At 48.7% G+C, this 16,659-nt stretch overlaps 6 protein-coding genes across 6 annotated transcripts; 4 read left to right on the top strand and 2 right to left on the bottom strand.

The window, feature by feature from the left end:
• Nucleotides 1-650: 650 nt before the first annotated feature.
• HO133_002802 (uncharacterized protein) lies at nt 651-2,195 on the bottom strand (the record flags this gene model as incomplete). The annotated part of the gene is made up of 4 exons (XM_037293727.1): nt 651-1,158; nt 1,207-1,321; nt 1,382-1,698; nt 2,173-2,195. The coding sequence occupies 4 exons, from the start codon at nt 2,193-2,195 to the stop codon at nt 651-653; spliced, it is 963 nt and encodes a 320-aa protein (XP_037150556.1).
• Nucleotides 2,196-2,732: 537 nt separating this feature from the next.
• HO133_002801 (uncharacterized protein) lies at nt 2,733-4,260 on the top strand (the record flags this gene model as incomplete). Its single annotated transcript, XM_037293726.1, has 3 exons — nt 2,733-2,848; nt 2,902-3,097; nt 3,163-4,260. The coding sequence occupies 3 exons, from the start codon at nt 2,733-2,735 to the stop codon at nt 4,258-4,260; spliced, it is 1,410 nt and encodes a 469-aa protein (XP_037150555.1).
• A 3,839-nt stretch (nt 4,261-8,099) lies between these two features.
• Nucleotides 8,100-8,988, bottom strand: HO133_002800 (uncharacterized protein; the record flags this gene model as incomplete). The annotated part of the gene is made up of 5 exons (XM_037293725.1): nt 8,100-8,362; nt 8,412-8,605; nt 8,672-8,763; nt 8,814-8,832; nt 8,903-8,988. The coding sequence occupies 5 exons, from the start codon at nt 8,986-8,988 to the stop codon at nt 8,100-8,102; spliced, it is 654 nt and encodes a 217-aa protein (XP_037150554.1).
• Nucleotides 8,989-9,672: 684 nt separating this feature from the next.
• Nucleotides 9,673-12,021, top strand: HO133_002799 (uncharacterized protein; the record flags this gene model as incomplete). Its single annotated transcript, XM_037293724.1, has 9 exons — nt 9,673-9,855; nt 9,954-9,982; nt 10,036-10,075; nt 10,126-10,408; nt 10,456-10,592; nt 10,734-10,752; nt 10,882-11,213; nt 11,266-11,619; nt 11,686-12,021. The coding sequence occupies 9 exons, from the start codon at nt 9,673-9,675 to the stop codon at nt 12,019-12,021; spliced, it is 1,713 nt and encodes a 570-aa protein (XP_037150553.1).
• A 1,403-nt stretch (nt 12,022-13,424) lies between these two features.
• On the top strand, nt 13,425-14,444 carry HO133_002798 (uncharacterized protein; the record flags this gene model as incomplete). Its single annotated transcript, XM_037293723.1, has 4 exons — nt 13,425-13,672; nt 13,828-13,883; nt 13,943-14,123; nt 14,186-14,444. The coding sequence occupies 4 exons, from the start codon at nt 13,425-13,427 to the stop codon at nt 14,442-14,444; spliced, it is 744 nt and encodes a 247-aa protein (XP_037150552.1).
• Nucleotides 14,445-15,333: 889 nt separating this feature from the next.
• HO133_002797 (uncharacterized protein) lies at nt 15,334-16,060 on the top strand (the record flags this gene model as incomplete). The annotated part of the gene is made up of 4 exons (XM_037293722.1): nt 15,334-15,481; nt 15,548-15,792; nt 15,847-15,912; nt 15,968-16,060. The coding sequence occupies 4 exons, from the start codon at nt 15,334-15,336 to the stop codon at nt 16,058-16,060; spliced, it is 552 nt and encodes a 183-aa protein (XP_037150551.1).
• Between the last annotated feature and the right edge of the window lie 599 nt (nt 16,061-16,659).

The following is a 16,659-nucleotide window of genomic DNA, read 5'->3' as shown; positions in this document are numbered from 1 at the left end:
TTTAGAGAGCTCGTTGCAAAACGGGGGGAAATAATTGGATTTTTGATGCTGTAGGAAGTGGGTATCTGAAAGTAGTTGCCAGCAAGTACTTCCCAATGCAAGAGGAGAAGGAGCAGGTGAGAAAGGGGTATATGGAGAGGTTGAGAGGTTGAGAGATTGAGAGATTCTGTTTCGGTGAATATGATTGCTGCAGGAGCAAAGAAGAAAAATGAAAAAGGCGACCTTCAGATTGCCCGAATGACTTGGCGCGCTGCTGACTGACGTTGAGGTCATTCGTCATTCATCATTCCTCAATTTCCTGAGACTCACGAATGAGGCCGTCTCGCGAAATCTACATCTGACCGTATCCAGAAAAAAAAAAAAAAAAAAGTCTTATTATCTGCGACAGCCCTTGCTCAGGCGCAGGAACGTCCTCAGACGGGTTGAGAATTTCAGATTGCTGTAATGTCTTCGAAGCGAGTTGTATGTCATCGAAGCTGTGCCCTTGATGACTTGCTTAGAAAACGAAGTTCGCATGATCTATCCATTCATTCCTCTGCCCCTTTGGTACAAATTGACCGTTACTTCGCCGTATCGCCCGCTATGCAATAGAATCCCATACGCTAGGCACTGCTGAGTGGCTACGCTCAATCGCTCTTGCGCTTCGCCGCCTATTGGGGCGGCACAATAGCGCAAGCGCCCTTTGCTGCGTCGGCAGGAATAGACCCGTTGGCAATCCAAACGTCGATCAAAGGCTGCATCGGCTCCGCATCCCGGTCCGCGAGAAGGCCGTAGAGTTTGGCGACTGTGCAAAAGTGGACGAAGCAAGAATTGAGGTCAGTCCAACCTTGTCCGTTGTTCTGCCCGCTCAAGTGCCAGAAAGGGTCGACCCAATGAGAGTGATAAAGGTGCGCGTAGATGCGGAAGATTTGACGAAAGCATGTGCGGCAGTCGTGGAGGAATGTCTCTGGAAAGCCTGCGCTCTTGCCAATCCAATCGCGACCGTCAGTATTCACGCTGCCGGGCGTGTTCGTATCCGCGGATCTAGTAGGAGTCTCGGTAGGGAACGCTTTGGGGTCGTGGATCTTGCCTGTCATCCACCTCTGGACTAAAGAGATGTACTGCGGTGCCGACACGGCAACCGGGTCTTTCTTGTGGTCCAACCATGTATACGTGTGGCTGTCGAAGGTCAGAAACATCTCTTTGGAGGTCATCGGATAGGCTCACCGTCCAGCAGCCATTCTTGGGCATGAGTCGGAGTTGCACACTGGCTTTCCAGTGTTGTGGTCTGTTTCCTGGATGCATTGACCAATGGTCGAGACGATGCGATAGTTCTCGACAGCTGTCCGATTACCCGTTAGCAAACCTGTAGTTCATAGAAGATGTCAACGACTCTACAGACTTTGGTGAGCGAGCCAATCCGCAAGGTCCACATTTGCAGGCTGAGCTGCTAAAGGCATAAAGTTGCCTTTCACCCCTAACTTGGCGTATTTTTCTCGAAAGAAAAACTTAGGCGGCTCAGCTGCGGCGGGTTGTTCTGCATTACTGGCGACACTGTCCGAGCTCAGGCCAGTGTTGGATGAAAATGATGAAGATTGATTGAGTGGCGGCATCGTAGGCGAGAAGGTAGTCGGCGAAGGATTTGGGGAGCCGTTGGCTCTCTGCTGGCTCGTATTGATATTTCCGGTGCCTTCGTTCTGACGATTGAAGCCTTGTCGCCTGAGGTAGCGCACCAAAGTCAGTGAGCTAAACAATCCATCTTGATAGCGTAAGGAGATAGGTAGTTCTTGCTCTACACGACTCGTTCTTAACTGCATGAAGGAAGGGGGATACCGCAAGTCCACTGCATTGGTACGAAGATGTCCACTCGACGGCATAAGCTCTGTAACACGGAACACAGTACAGAAAGGCATTCTTGGTGTAGCTGGGAAATAAGACAGGAAGAAGTGCGTGTGTGGTGCGGAAGGATCAAAGGAAAGCCAAGAGCAACACGGTCAAAAGCCAATACCAGGGAGCTGAGGGTGATGCAGTGGCATGATGGTAGAAGTCGGGGGTGAGAAATTCAGTGACTCGCATGCGAAAGAAATTCTGGTTGACCACTGAGGCGACTAAGCAAGTCTTCAAAGACAAGGTAAGACAGAAAATGATCCACGCCCAGCAGATCTTAACGCCTGCTTTCGTGATGAGACTTACATGTTACGGAGCCAAGAAGTCATCATGAGCAGGGAAGCCACTGTGTGTTTAGTTCTAATAACATTGACAAGCCTGCATTGATGTTGATAAAATTTCAGCTGCTTCAGCAATGAAGTGCGTCATTTGACGATATATGTTGACAAGAAAAGAGAATGGATTCCCCTTCTGGAACAGATGAGATTGAACAAAGAACCTTGGAAGACACCCCTTGTTTGGTTAATGGTTTCCTTAGTCGGGAAGCGACGTCTCGCTTGTGTTAGGTGAAACAGCTAGTTCCGGCGATCGGGAGAGGTATTGTTCCGAGATCAATCCACCTCATTCTCCAAATCCCAAAGTATTTACAGGATTACCACTCAAAACAGATCATCGGAGTTACATCTACATCATGTCACAAATACACCACTCATTTTAAATCCTGGACTTTTGGAAGATCACCTACGGAGGGCGAGTGGAGATCAAACTTCTTCCATACAGTCACAAGCGATGAGCACCTAGCTACCTCGCCGAATCCTCCGGACTTTAAGTCTTTCAGCGCACGCAAATCATTGGACAGCCTGAAAATGTCTGACGAACAGGATGTCAGTATAGCCAGTGATCAGGACCAGGTCGACGATCAGCTCAATAACGAGGATGATGGGGGCCTTTTTGGATCAGGATCAGAAGACGAGCAATCCGGGTATGAAGCTTTTCTATACTACGATGAGACGAAGCTGACTTTTGTAATCTCAGTACCGAGAGTATTAGTAATAAACGTCGCAAACTCGATGACGCCGAGCTAGATTCTGGAGACGATGAAGGCAGACTTGATCGTGTTAAAGATGGCGTCAATGGACACGGCAAGGAACAGGAGATGTACGATCGCTTGGCAAATATCTTGGATATCTCCATTGGCCGTCATCCTGTTCCGCAACCAAGTGACGGCGAGGTGTTTATTTTCACCCATGCTTGGTCTACCCAAGGGTAAAAATATCGTACTAAGACTTGCAATAGCTCTATCTGCTTCAATTACCCAATTTCATTGGCATCAGTCCGGAAGGCTTCACATTGAAGAACTTCAAACCTCCGACCACCGATCATCACTCTTCCGATCCGCCTTCGTCCACGTTCTCAGCGTATCAGACATCCAACAACACCATACGCTGGAAACACTCACCTAGCGACCCAGAGAAGACCCAATCTAATGCACGAGTTCTCCGCTGGTCCGATGGTTCATTGACCCTTCAGCTCGCATCAAACCCTCGCGAGCAATTCGAACTCGCTGCAAAGCCCCTCACACAACCACAAAGCAATCCAATCAAGCCCACCCCAACATCTGTGAACCGTAATCGTAACCAGGGTCCGGTGCCCTACAACTCCCGCCTTGATTCTCATACCTATCTCGCTGCCCCTCACGAATTTGGCGAGATTGTCCGCCTCACAAATCACATCACCGCGTCGCTAGCGGTCCAATCTTCGGCGGATCAAGACGACGAGGCGCTAGCGCGCCTCCAGCAATCTTTAGCCGCTGCGCAGAAAGGCAACAAGAACACTTCGGATGGCGGCTTGGCAGTTATCAGCATCAATGAAGATCCGGAACTTGCAAAGAAAAGGGCTGAATTAGCTGAAAAGGAGAAGTCAAAAATGCAGCGCCGCATGCAGGTACAGCAAGACCGAGAATCTACTCGGAACAGTAATGTTCTCAAGCGCTCGGGCTTACGCACGGGTGGAATGGGCGCTGGCCTTACCATTGGCGGTTTGGAAGATGACGACGGCATGGCCACTACGAAAGGAAGGACCGGCAAGTCGAAGAGTCGGAAGTCAAGACGTCGCAATAGCGAGTACAGCGAGGATGAAGAGGACTTCCGAGGCAGAGGGCGCACAAGGGAGGACGAGTATGACGAGGAAGATGGGTTTTTGGTGGGAAGTGATGTGGAGCCGGAAGTTGGCGAGGAGAGTGAGGAGAGTGAGGAGGATATTGACATGGGCGATGATGGGGACGAGGAGGATGGGGAGGAAAAGAAACCAAAGAAGAGAAACAGTGAAGAGGCCGCTGGGGGGAGGGTAAAGAGAAGAAGGGTAATCGAGGATGAGGATGAGGACGAGGAATAAAAGTGGGTCGCACCTGCTATTATAATGAAACGCTGCTCTTCATGAGGCTTGGAATAGGGGTTTAGATCATCTCATACATGACGCATAACATAGAGGTCGTTTTAGGTCGGTTGAAAAAGCAAGCTCGAGCAGGCATGGGTCTCAGGCCGGTCAAGTGTCTTAGATACCCGCAAGATATAGGACGTGCGAAGCTTTCTCCATTGTTTTATGGAATGCCTGGCTTCTCGTCGGCTTTCGAGAGGGTTAATATTGCCCATTTAAAACCCTTTTCAAGTGGTGAAGCAGTCACACTGCTGCCGAGGGAGGATGTTTCTACACCTCAGCCAGTGTCTGGCGCTATACCATGAGCTCTGTCCTGCCCACAGAATACCTCTCCAACGCAGACATTGCCAGACGGGACAATACCATGGTGGGTATACTATGGGAGCGAATTTCTCTTCATTACGGATCCGGACCACCGTTTGAGTTGCAAGACCTGGTTCGGGAGCAAAATGCTTTGGATACCCGTTTGAGCTCTCCCATTGCTCGGTGTCCTACCTTGAAGAAGCAGTATCGATTCCGAATAATTTATCGGAGGCCTTCAATTTCTTCGATGATGATGTCGATGCTATCCTGCTCCAGACTCGCTTATTGAGTTTTCCTACGACCTCGCCGTAGGAGGTGGTTGCAGATACAACGCCAGCGCCAACACTGAGGATATCGTGGGATACGAATAGGTATGCATGGTCCAATACTGTTGCTCTTCTGCCCTTCATAGCTCCGTCAGCCGCAACCCTAAGGGTGACTTTACTTGGAACCCAGAATGGACTATAGAGGATGCTTGCGCTTTCAATACTTGTCAGCAATCGAACACAGGCAATCCGGAATTGGGAGGGATAGGGCCGCGTCCTTCTCGTTCTCACAATGCGGAAGGGAAGATCATGCTAATGTTCCTTCAAGATTGTCGTCGCATACTTTATCGAAGCGCCTCTCTTAGCCCTCGGCCTGGTAATGTTTGGCATCAAAATCATTACCGATTATGTGACGCGTAGGCGCAGTATAAGGCACAACGAGAAATGCCCGAGGCACACGAAGCGGCTACACTAGCGAGTACCAGCGTTTTCCTGGACAGGTCCGTCTACTTCGCACTTTCCATCTGTTTCGCAGCCATCATTTGCAAATATCGAGACAAGCCTCTCCTGTATGAAGACAGTACGTATCATTAGATTTTCAGTTTCCTCTCCCGATGCAAACTTTGAGTCTTGCGTTATGCCAGGGTATCATTTACCACGGAGACATGTTTCTAAAGTCGAACGCTCTTCTTGGAGAGGTTACGCTGATTCTGGATTTCCACTTAGAGCTTGGTCAAGCCTCGACACTACTTACAATCAACGCGCCTGGCGATTCTGCTTCTATTGTACACTTGCGTTGATAGAACTGATTGCCGGACTTTACTCGTTGTGGTTGCAGCACCCATGACCTTTACCATCCAATTCCTATTCCGGAAAGCGCAAAGTTTCAACGTTAGCGCGGGCCTTGGCAGCAATCTGTGTCTGAACTGGTACTCCTTTGTGAAACAGTGTTTTGAAGGTGAGTCTACCTTTTGGTGTGGCTTTCCCCCAACGCCTACCGCATTTCGAGCCGTTATGTATATCTTGAGAGTATTTGTACTCCTCTGGCACTTTCGCGCCTCAAATCCTGACCTAGAGAAGGATTGCTGGCCCTGCAATCTTGAAGACCACTTCGTTTGTCAAGGCGATATGGGCAGGCTTTGTGGTTTTGTTCTTTATGGGCCACTTCGTTCCCTGACAAAATCTCGAGCCAAGGCCACGTTGGAGGTTTGGAATGCCCAGAAAAGTACAACGGCAATGGGAGGGAATTATGGCATCGCGGTCGATTTCTTGGGGGAAAAGTATGCGGCTCCTCTCAACATTGACCCTGACGGTCGCCGATCGCTGACGTTTCTTAGTCTCACATCTCTGCGGTTTCCTGTACAGCCAGAGGGCGAAGTTCTCTTGGGGGAGTCTTGCGGCCTACTTGCTTGCAGCTTACGCCCTGTTTGACTCCTACTACGGCATTAGATTCTTTTGGTACCTATGTAATCAGGAAAAGGACATTTTCTCAAACGACGCGGAGAGCGAATGGGCTTACGGTCAGATCTTTGTTTGGGTGCCAGTGCTTGTCGCGTATATCTATGTTCTGGGATGGGGACTGAGGTTCTGGGGGAAGTCCGAAGCTAGAGAGCAAATGGCAGAAAGTTGTATCACGCACAGATATGCCAAGGTTAACCAAGAGCAGGTTGTGACCAAGGTGGAGAGATATGGGCTACGCTCAGATTAAATCTGCTCAATGGAGAGGAAGCTTTGGGTAAGGTCTTTGGTCCCATAACTAGACATTCTTTTGAGCAATTGCCAATAATGTGACTTGCTTGTTTGTTATTTGTTTGTTTATATTAATTATAATGCGGGACAGGCGTCAAAGCCTAGAGCAGTGTCTACTCCTACCGCTACCTAGTTACATTTAACATCATTGAGTATAGACCTTCCTACGCCGTATTCACGATCAACAACTATCGGCCGTAGTTCACCGTTATTAACCCCGTAGAGGTCTAACCACCCGAGAGACATAGGAATTACTCTAGATATAGAGAACTCGAAGGAAGGCGACTATCGGTATAATACCAGCACTATCTCTATCTTCTCTCACGTATAGTATAGTAGCTAGCTCTTCTCCTCTTGCAGGTATAGCCATAGCCAGCTTTATCCATTCATCTCATATAATCGTAGATCGAGCTCCTTCGATCAGACGACCCTTTAGATATTCGCGCCACGTGGTCTCTCACGTACCTAATCTACGGTTTCCAGCCGTAGTATGGCGCACTAAGTTCCGTGGAAGTTCCTTCGTATTCCCCTCAAAATGATATCATAATGTATGAGTGCAATGTGAATTCGTAGATAACAGTTGTCATGTGTCGACGCGTGTCTCCTGGAATCGACGACGTGTCCCTGTAGGATTCGAACCTACACCATAGCTGTATAAAGCACAGGTCTACAGCACCAATAGCAGTGTGTGTCAAACACCACTGTCGGGCCAATAATGTACTTGAATCTTCAACCCGAGGAGTTTACGGTACCTGAGGCAAGGCTGGGCATCAAGGGCCAGGGCCACTATTCTAGCTCCCGCTCTAGCGCGCTCGGGATTTTTTCTACCCACAAAGGACGTCCCAAGTTCGCTCTGTTCTTGTTTTCTCATCATCAGTAGTAAAATTAATTTTTACAATCTGGGAGCTCCGTTTCGGCGGCTTGCTGAGGGTCATCCCGGTGAGCTTCTTATGAAGTTCCCATCTGGTTGGGCTTCCGTTCCCGGCTCCCTTGAGTGATGGCTTCTGCCAGGCCTTGGTTCTTTCCTACCAGTCGCGTCGTGTCTTAGAGGGGCGGGGCTGTGGAATCGATGCTACATACACCTTTGCTTTAGCAAGAGCTTGAAGAGTGGCATGTCTTAGGACTGTGGATATGGGGACGTGGATCAACAGATAGTGGGAAATGGGTGGTTCGCAAAGGGATGAAAGGCTGGAGGGAGTGGGTAGGGAAATGGTGCAAGGTTCGGCCAAAGAGGTGATGGCCATACCTCAGTATAGCGCTGCATCTATCTCTTCCTGCATTCAAACCTGATAAAACGTCGCTATTGCGACATGTCTTCCCAGGTAGTAATAGTTGTGAGAACCTAAGGGGATAATGTTTTTTTTCAAGCATCTGCCATACACTGAGACGGCTTGTCACGTAATGCAAAATTTCGTATCTATGGCTTGAGTGCTAAGGAGTACAACACGAGATGCTTCCCCATATTGCAACGATCAGTATCTAGTACAACCGCTTGGGCGGCGACATAGACGCCTTAATGGTCAAGCTGCCCACGTTCTGCCATCCCTTCTTCAATAGACTGACCAAGTAGTTGATAGCCAACATGATGTTCGAGATCAGCTCGTCCTCCGTCATGCCCACATTGCCAACAGCGACACCCAAGCAGAGCACCTTCTTCAACTGAAACTTGATCGTGGACTTGACCTCAGTGATCTTTGCGTTCAGGTCTTCGTTATGCGAGATTGGGGTGGGGAATTTGCCAGCTGGCGTTAGGTTAGCGTAAGTCGGCTCTGTGCTGATAAGGAAGTATACCCTTGGATAAACCGGGGCCCAAGAGACGAGGAATCTGTTTGATCAGAGTGTCACTGGAAATGAAGCTATCGTATTTCCGAGCCAGTTTTTTGATGAGCTTTTTGTTCTTGTTTAGCTTCTTCAAGTCATCTGAGGACATGGCGTCCACGCCGTGATGCTTGGCTCGGTCAATGTCGTGCTGGTCACCCAAGACGCTGTTCGTAGTGGCTTCGTCAGTCTCCGTTGTAGTCCATTCTAGGGTTTTTGGGTAGACCGCATACCAGATGCTCATATTTGGTCGTGGAATAGATGGCAGCTTAATGGTGCCTGAGAAACGCTTGTCACGCTGAGGATCATAGTTCTTAAGACCGATCTTTGAAACGTCAGCAGTTGGAGATTGCAGGAGAACAGGAGGGCAGCTACTTGAAGTTCGACAGTCTCCCTATGGATACAAGTTAGCTTTGCTGCCGTGAAAAGCACCGTAAGCACTCCTAGTAGAGGGTGTCACATACAAGAAGTTTCTCTTCTTCTCATCAAGAGAGTAAGCAAGGAGGGATTGCACATTCGTGCGCACACCGGCGACCGTAATTTTACTCATGATTGAGACAGTCTTCCAGAAGAATTAAGTGAGGAGTTCTTATGGTGAGGATTTTGCGCGTTGATGTTGTTGGAGTGAGTCAAGGAAGTAGATTCACTTGCAGGGCTCGAAATTACCAGGATCTTTTGTGTGGCGAGGAGGCGAGCCCGTTCTCCAGCCTTGGCGCACAGCCCAAGAACCGCGAGGAACCCTAGGGCCACGATTAGCGACTAGGTAAAGAATCCCCCGAGTCTTTCTTTCTACACCAACACGTCTTGCTCTACAGTTTGCAAGTCGTTTCAAGCAATCGATATTTTGCGTAGATTTGCTGACGATTGCATTCGATATTGGGGCTATGCTATCGGCTGGAGATTGGGAAACCTGCACCTCGGGCAATCGTTTCTTTCAGCCTCGTCGGTAAGCGCCTTGGTGGCGTGGACTGTGACCTCCCATCTTGGTGCTATCTTGAGAACAGGTCACCTCAACTTACATCACAGGCACCAGCAAGCCTGATGGAGACGACAAGCACGCGACCAAACTCTTTGTCATTAAATCTTCTCGTCATCATTTCGTTTGCTATATAACTGAAGATGCGTGCGGTGATTTCTGCTTTAGATTTCTAAGCTACAGTTGAATTCCTCTGCAAGACCGTTTTTACCGTCCATATGTCCAAGCATCAGTGTCTTGATGAGCGAAATTTCTAAGATGATTGGTGCTTCCTCACTTCCAGAATTTGATGATTTCGATGATGGAAAAGTATATGAAAGATGCCATAAAGCTGCCGCACGTGGAGACACCAGAAATTTCGTGATCGAGTTTGATAGCACCAAAGCATACGCGGCTCACAATCTGAACGACGCCTCTGTGAAACAGCTTTTACAGCTCGAGGTAAATGATTTTGCCTATAACATCCCCGCGATCGAAGGAGACGCGGGATATATACAATTTTGTTCAAACTTTGAAGGCTGACCTTTACCAAAAACCAGCGAGCAAAGCATTCAAGTGCGAGATGGATGTATGTCAACCCTCTACTTTAACCTCTTCAATACATACTGACTGTGCATCAAGCAACATCTGGGCCCCAGAACAACAAAAGGAAGTGGTGTCGGTGCGTTCCGACCTTCCGACTGCACGTTATCTCATTGATCCCATATCCAGGCATTGGCAGAACATTATAACTTTTCGCCTCGGCTCCGTGGTATCATGAGCTCCGAACATTCTACGATTGCCCAAGTAGCGCCCGCGACTCCTCATCGTCGTGTCCTCTCGCGAGGCAAGAAGCCCGACATGGAGCGCAAATCAGTCGAGTCGCAATCGCTCGATCTCGAGAAAGATGGAATGGCGATTCCCACTTCCCTCCGTCCCCCCATGCTTGATCTGAGCCACTACAGATTGGTGGAAGAAGTGTGGCATTATTGCTCCATAGATTGGAGCAATAAATGTACGGGAACACTAGGTCCTTGAAAACCTGACTGACAGCTTCAATAGATCTCTGCATTGGCTACAATTCGCTTTCTGACACGAGAGCGGATTCGGAATACCGAAGTACTCAAACTTATGAAGACGATTCTGAGTCAACCGAGCATGTAAAAGATAAGCCTAAAGGAGTAAGAACGTGGACTTGGGTATGTAGACTTTCGGAGCAATTCTTGTTGTTGTGGACCACTCTCCGAGTGGTGAGACATGTTCTGCGAGCAAAAGGCTTTCCGGTCCCACTGCTCGGATTATTGCTATGAAGAAGGAATGCTGACTCTGGAGTCTTATAGTTGGTGTTGTGTGATGACGGTGAGCCTTTTCGTAGATTGTTTTCACTTGTTACAATGCCCTGTTTCCAAAGGATTCCTACCTTCACAAGACTCTGCCTTCATTGTTCGGGCCTGTTACCGATTTTCAGAAGTCATAGACACTGATTAGCACCCTCAGGCACCGTAATTTCAATATATGAGAATCCTTTCCTCGGCCCCCTTGGGGGCATGACGGGAAATGAACAACCACTTTTGAACGTCATCAGGCGTAATCTTCTGAACGTCTTCATGCAGCTATCCGAAGTCAACGACGTGCGCAGGAAGACCAATCCTATCAATACGCTTGATATCAGACCAAGCCTCGGCTCCAATCAATCAAGTGACATAACAATAGCAGATTCCCCTAGTTTGCTGTTCTACTACCTCTTTGACGATTGGTATACGAGCTATGCCTTGGTAGCCAAGAGTGAGCACCAATACGCAATGGAACTCGAAAAGCTTGTACGTCCTTGCCAGTCCCCAAGGTACTGGCCGGTACTAATTAAACGGGAAGCGCGAAAATATGTTCACCAAGCCTCAAGTTCCTCTAATTCAGAGATTACACCAATACGGGCGGGAACTTGCCGTCTTAAAGCGTATGTATCAGAGCTATGCGCTCATCATTGAACGCATATTAGACAGACAAAAGCCCTTACACTCAAGCACCGGAGACCCATCGAGTGTGAGGGACAACCATGGCGAGGCTTTGATATCAGAAGGGCAAGTCACATCCAAGATCCAAACTTTCGGTGCTCCTCTGTCTTCGGCCGCCACTGTGCGCTTCGAACGTCTGCGCGATAGAATCAACCTCTACGCCCTCAGCGAAATACAAGAATGCCTTGACGAAAAGGACTCTCTGGTCTTTCTGGTACATTGGTCCCCTCTTCCGCTTAAGGCTACTATTCCTGAGTTATGCTAACGATCGAACCCTCAGAACTTCAATCTTATAACGCTCAAAGAATCTCAAGCGGTCGAGCGCCTTACACGCATCACCATTCTCCTTGCCAAAGTCACTATTCTCTTCATGCCTGTTTCACTCATGACCGCTTACTTCTCGACGCAACTGAGCGATCTCGCCAATCTCTACACCATTAAGACTTACTGGATATGCTTCGTGGTAATCATGTCATTGAGTTTTGTGGGACTGGCGTTGTTTGGTGTAGCAAGTGGGACGTTGGAGGGGAAGCCGATCTATCGCAGCTTCACGCAGACTATGGTAGATGCAGGGAGAGGCAAGTGGAAAGCGAGAAGAGAGAGGAAAGATCGCTAAATGGGCGTGTATCATATCGGAGCTCGGAGTATCATTATTAGTGTCCACTTGTAATATAAGGATGTCTCAGCCTATGCATTTGCCTAATCTTCAACGTGGGAGGGTAATGAGATTGCACTCGTAGTGGTTAAATTCGAAGAGCTTTTATTAGACCAGCACCGCCAGGGTGAACTGTGCACTCTTGTTGAAGGTCTTCGCAAACTGAAGCAATTGATGATGTTGTTATTCCCCCAACAAGTCGAGACTGCATGAAATCTCATTGGGGGCAAAGGAGTGGAGGCAGACGCGGTTGCTACAATAAATTACATCACTTTGGTACCTGGAGTACTCCGTATCCTTGCCGCGCTAAGTTCGCATTCGCAAAGCTCATTACCTAGGTACCTTAGACTCTATTAGGATAGCCAAATAATGTCATGATGTCAGTGTAATTAAATCACCTGGGATCGAGGGCTGCCATACGCCGCTGGGTGCTGTTGGAATAATCATTGCGCACATCTCTTCGCCGTTCGAACCAGCTTATCATTCTTTCACGGGGAAAGAGGAAGATCATTGATCATTGCATGGCCCAGAGAATGGTGTTGCAGCAGTCGTATTCGCGATCTCGGAGGTGATCCCGTTGCTAAGGGTGAGATATCCGTAAAGTGTGGGTTAGTGTACATGTACTTACTAAGGTAGTGCTTACAGCAGTTAGCGCTAGATCCTAGCCTCCCTTGTAGTGGTGGTGCTCCGGGGAAGAAGATCGACCTTTCTTCTCCTAACCGAGGATACTAGATATGTCTTCCTGCTTACATGTACGGATACAGTGTTTCATGCGTTCGAGACAGCTATTGACTTGACCAGCTGCAACGGGTCTCTTTGTGTTGTCTCGCCAACAATTTTGAAGCAGCCATGATTGAATCATGACCTTGGTGACCTACTTTACTTTAGTCTAATCCGCGTACCAGAGTGACGTTAAGATCTGTTGAATGAAACGCGGCAAAGCGCGCTACTTCCTTAGTGTGCATAGCTGGTTCATAAAGTAGCAATTTGGATCCTAGGATGGCAAATTGTGCCGCCTGTAAATAACAATTGCCTCTATTATTCTTCCTCTCCTTTCAACACTGCTCTTCAATCACTGTTCATCAATCTGGTGAATCACTGTTCATCAACGACTGCTCTTTCCCCCATCAATATCCGTTCATCATCCACTGCTCCTTTCCCACTTGCATATCTTGTTTAGACTCTCGCTAGTAAGTGCTTGTGGCCCGCCGCCATCACTACTTCTTCACCTCAACATCTCCACTTCCGCCCATCGTACACATTCTATTAGAAACCACCGACCCCCTCTTCCACACGTTGCATCCTCTGACACACAATTCACAGTCAGCATATTAGCATCTTCGACTCACCACAAGTAATCAGACATGCACTCCGCTATTGCCCTTGCTGCCCTCTCGGGCCTCGCTCTCGTCAATGCCCAAGTTCCAGGGGCGACTACCATTGAAGGTTCACCCACATACGATGGACTCCCTGTTCCCGGCACAACAGGTAAACTTGGAAACGCTGCCATCACCCAACACAACCCACAGTGCGTGACCTACAACGCCACCCTTCCCAGCACCGGCAGCATTCAAGGCTACGTTGCGGCGACGGCTAATGCAAATGGTACCGGGTACGTACATTTTGGAGCTGATGCTTCCTGTATGGTATTGAAATCGAGTCGCAAGACATGCTTTGGGAGCGAGAGGACCTTTCTACTCCCGAGACCTGTCTTGGGACTCCATCACCTATCTCAACCAAGCAATGCTAACTCGGGAATCTGCGTAGTGTATTCTTCAACGTCTTTCTTACTGGCCTCCCCAGCGAGTCTCTTGGCCCGTTCTGTAGGTTACTGCTATGATGCCTACACTCGTGTCATCAGTTGTCTGATTTAGCTGCGCAGTGTACCATATTCACGATCAGCCAGTGCCGGCCGATGGTAATTGCACCGCAACGGAGGCTCATCTTGATCCTTACATCCGTGGCGAGATCCCTCCGTGTGACAACACCCAACCGGAAACCTGCCAGGTTGGAGATCTCACCGGCAAGCACGGCAACGTCACCATAAGCCCATTCGCGGCTCAGTAAGTGCTCCTGGTCCCAAGGTGTTTGTCTACTATCGGTACGCTGACGAGCTTTTCCTTAGATACTCTGACCTTTACGTTTCGACCCAGGCCGGTCTTGGAAGCTTCCTTGGCAACCGCTCCATTAACATTCACAGCGCCAACACTACCCGCCTTGCCTGCGCCAACTTTGAGCTTGTCAGCAGCTCTTGCAACAGCTCCACCTCAGGCTCCAACTCGACTACATCGACCACTGCCCCGAAGCCATTCCTTGGTAGTGCCAGCACCACATTTGTCAGCATCGGTGCCGTTGCTGCTGGTCTCGTCGCGTTCTTGTTGTAAGCCTGGCTAACTCGGCACCCAAGCCGGCACTGCGGGCCAATGAGCTAATCTGCCTACATCCCTTTTCTGCGCGGCACCTGATTGTCAGTATTGTACTCTAGTAAAAGCGAGCATGAGCTCCAGACATGGTCATGACGAGCATGACGGTAATGGCACGGGTTGGAGAAAGAATGAATTGAAGAATTGCATTGTATAATTCTTATCTTTGACTGCATGTCACCATGTCAACTTTGACGGTATAATTGAAAGGAAACTTGTAGATATGTTGGTAGTTAAAAAGACAGAAACAATAAAATTTTCACGGTTGCCTGGATCGTTCGTTCTTGACACATCTTTAGAAAGAGAAGGCGAATATATAAGAAGGAAAGATAGGCCAGGGACGACTCACATCTTGAATAATCTTAGTTGCCTACTCTGATCTCAGTCTTCTATCTCCAATTCCTGTGAGTGTACTGCGAACTGGCTGCTTTGACAATTCACGTGACGAGGGATCGACCTAGCTGCCGGGGTAAAACCCAAAAACTTTCACTGGTGGCCTCAGCGACGATACATATCCACCAACCCCATCCGACATCTTGACCACACACCACACACTGAGGATACCTTATACAGTAAGACATTCCACAATTTCATCCGCCATCTCTCTCCTCAGTGGCCAAGCTACATCAACATCTGCTGGCAATCAAAGCTGGGCAAGCTCTACTTTTGTGCGCCTGGCTTGCTGACGTCCAACGCTCCCTCATTCTCAGCTCTTCCGTTGCCCCATCTTTGTTCCAAGCCCGCCCCTCTTTGTTAATGCTTCTCTTGGCAGGTCCATTCGTGTAACATCGACACCCTCTCGCGGAAGACCCTTTCCACAACCTCCCAAATCCTACACACACCCGCCAACATGGGTCTCACGTTTTCGAAGCTGTTCGATAAGCTCTGGGGAAAGAAGGAGATGCGAATCTTGATGGTCGGACTCGACGCTGCCGGAAAGACGACGATCCTGTACAAGCTGAAACTAGGTGAAATCGTTACCACCATCCCCACAATCGGTTAGTGAGGCTCCAATGCCGGCCAGCTCCTAGCGACACCAGCCAAGCTGACCCTCCCTTCCTTAGGCTTCAACGTTGAAACCGTCGAGTACAAAAACATCCAGTTCACTGTGTGGGATGTGGGAGGACAGGACAAGATTCGACCCCTGTGGAGGCATTACTTCCAGAATACTCAAGGTATCATCTTCGTCGTTGATAGCAACGATCGCGATCGTGTCGTGGAAGCCCGTGAAGAGTTGCAGCGTATGTTGAACGAGGATGAGTTGAGGGATGCTTTGCTTCTGGTCTTCGCAAACAAGCAGGATTTGCCGGCATGTTTAAAGGATTCGGCCGATTCTCAGGTCTTTTTGCTAATATAAATGCAGAACGCCATGAACGCTGCTGAAATTACCGACAAGCTTGGCCTACACTCTTTGAGACAGCGCGCATGGGTAAGCCTTCGTGCTCCTTACGACTCTACGACATGTCTGCTAACACAATGCATAGTACATCCAATCGACTTGTGCTACTTCTGGCGATGGTCTCTACGAAGGACTGGAATGGTTGAGCAACTCACTCCGAAAGGCTGGGCACAACTAGGACGAGCATCCCGGGTCTTCCTTGTGTCCGCATCTACACAGCACGCCCATCCTTCTTGTCGTCCGCCTCTCATGGGTGTCTTATGGTCTCCAAACATCGTCAATTGAAGCGCTGCAGGTACCGTCTAGCATAGAGCATGGGTGGTAGTGCGTGAATGCTATAGTGCCCCTGATAGTCTAGCTTCTTTTCCTTACCTGCTCGTGCTGGCCTCTTTCTCAAAATTATGTGGAATGATGGGTGTTTCGTGCAACGGTAGATTTGTACTCGGGGAGATTGTGGATTCGAAAACATGACATTAACCTCATGATTCAAGTGCAGCTGCCTATGAAAGGATAGTGAACGTAGAGTAGTAAGAACGCTGCAGTCTGGAACTGGGGTTAATTGTGAAGAAGCAGAGCAATTTCTTGAAATAGGGGAATGAGAGACCAAGCAGATGACTACTTTAAAATCACCAAAACGCGCATCATGGTTTGCGGCTATGACTTCTTCGTCCGCTTTTGATGGTGTTAAGCATTGCTTCTACATAACACGTTAACATGGAAACGACTTTAGAGATCAGGCAAACGCAAACACAACAAGCAAGCGACACATTTCTTGGG

The sequence above is a fragment of the Letharia lupina genome, assembly GCF_014066315.1.
Source record: "Letharia lupina isolate WasteWater1 chromosome Unknown contig_15, whole genome shotgun sequence".
Taxonomy (NCBI): domain Eukaryota; kingdom Fungi; phylum Ascomycota; class Lecanoromycetes; order Lecanorales; family Parmeliaceae; genus Letharia; species Letharia lupina.
Note: the sequence above shows the minus strand (reverse complement) of the source record. Positions and strands in the feature narration are given on the sequence as shown.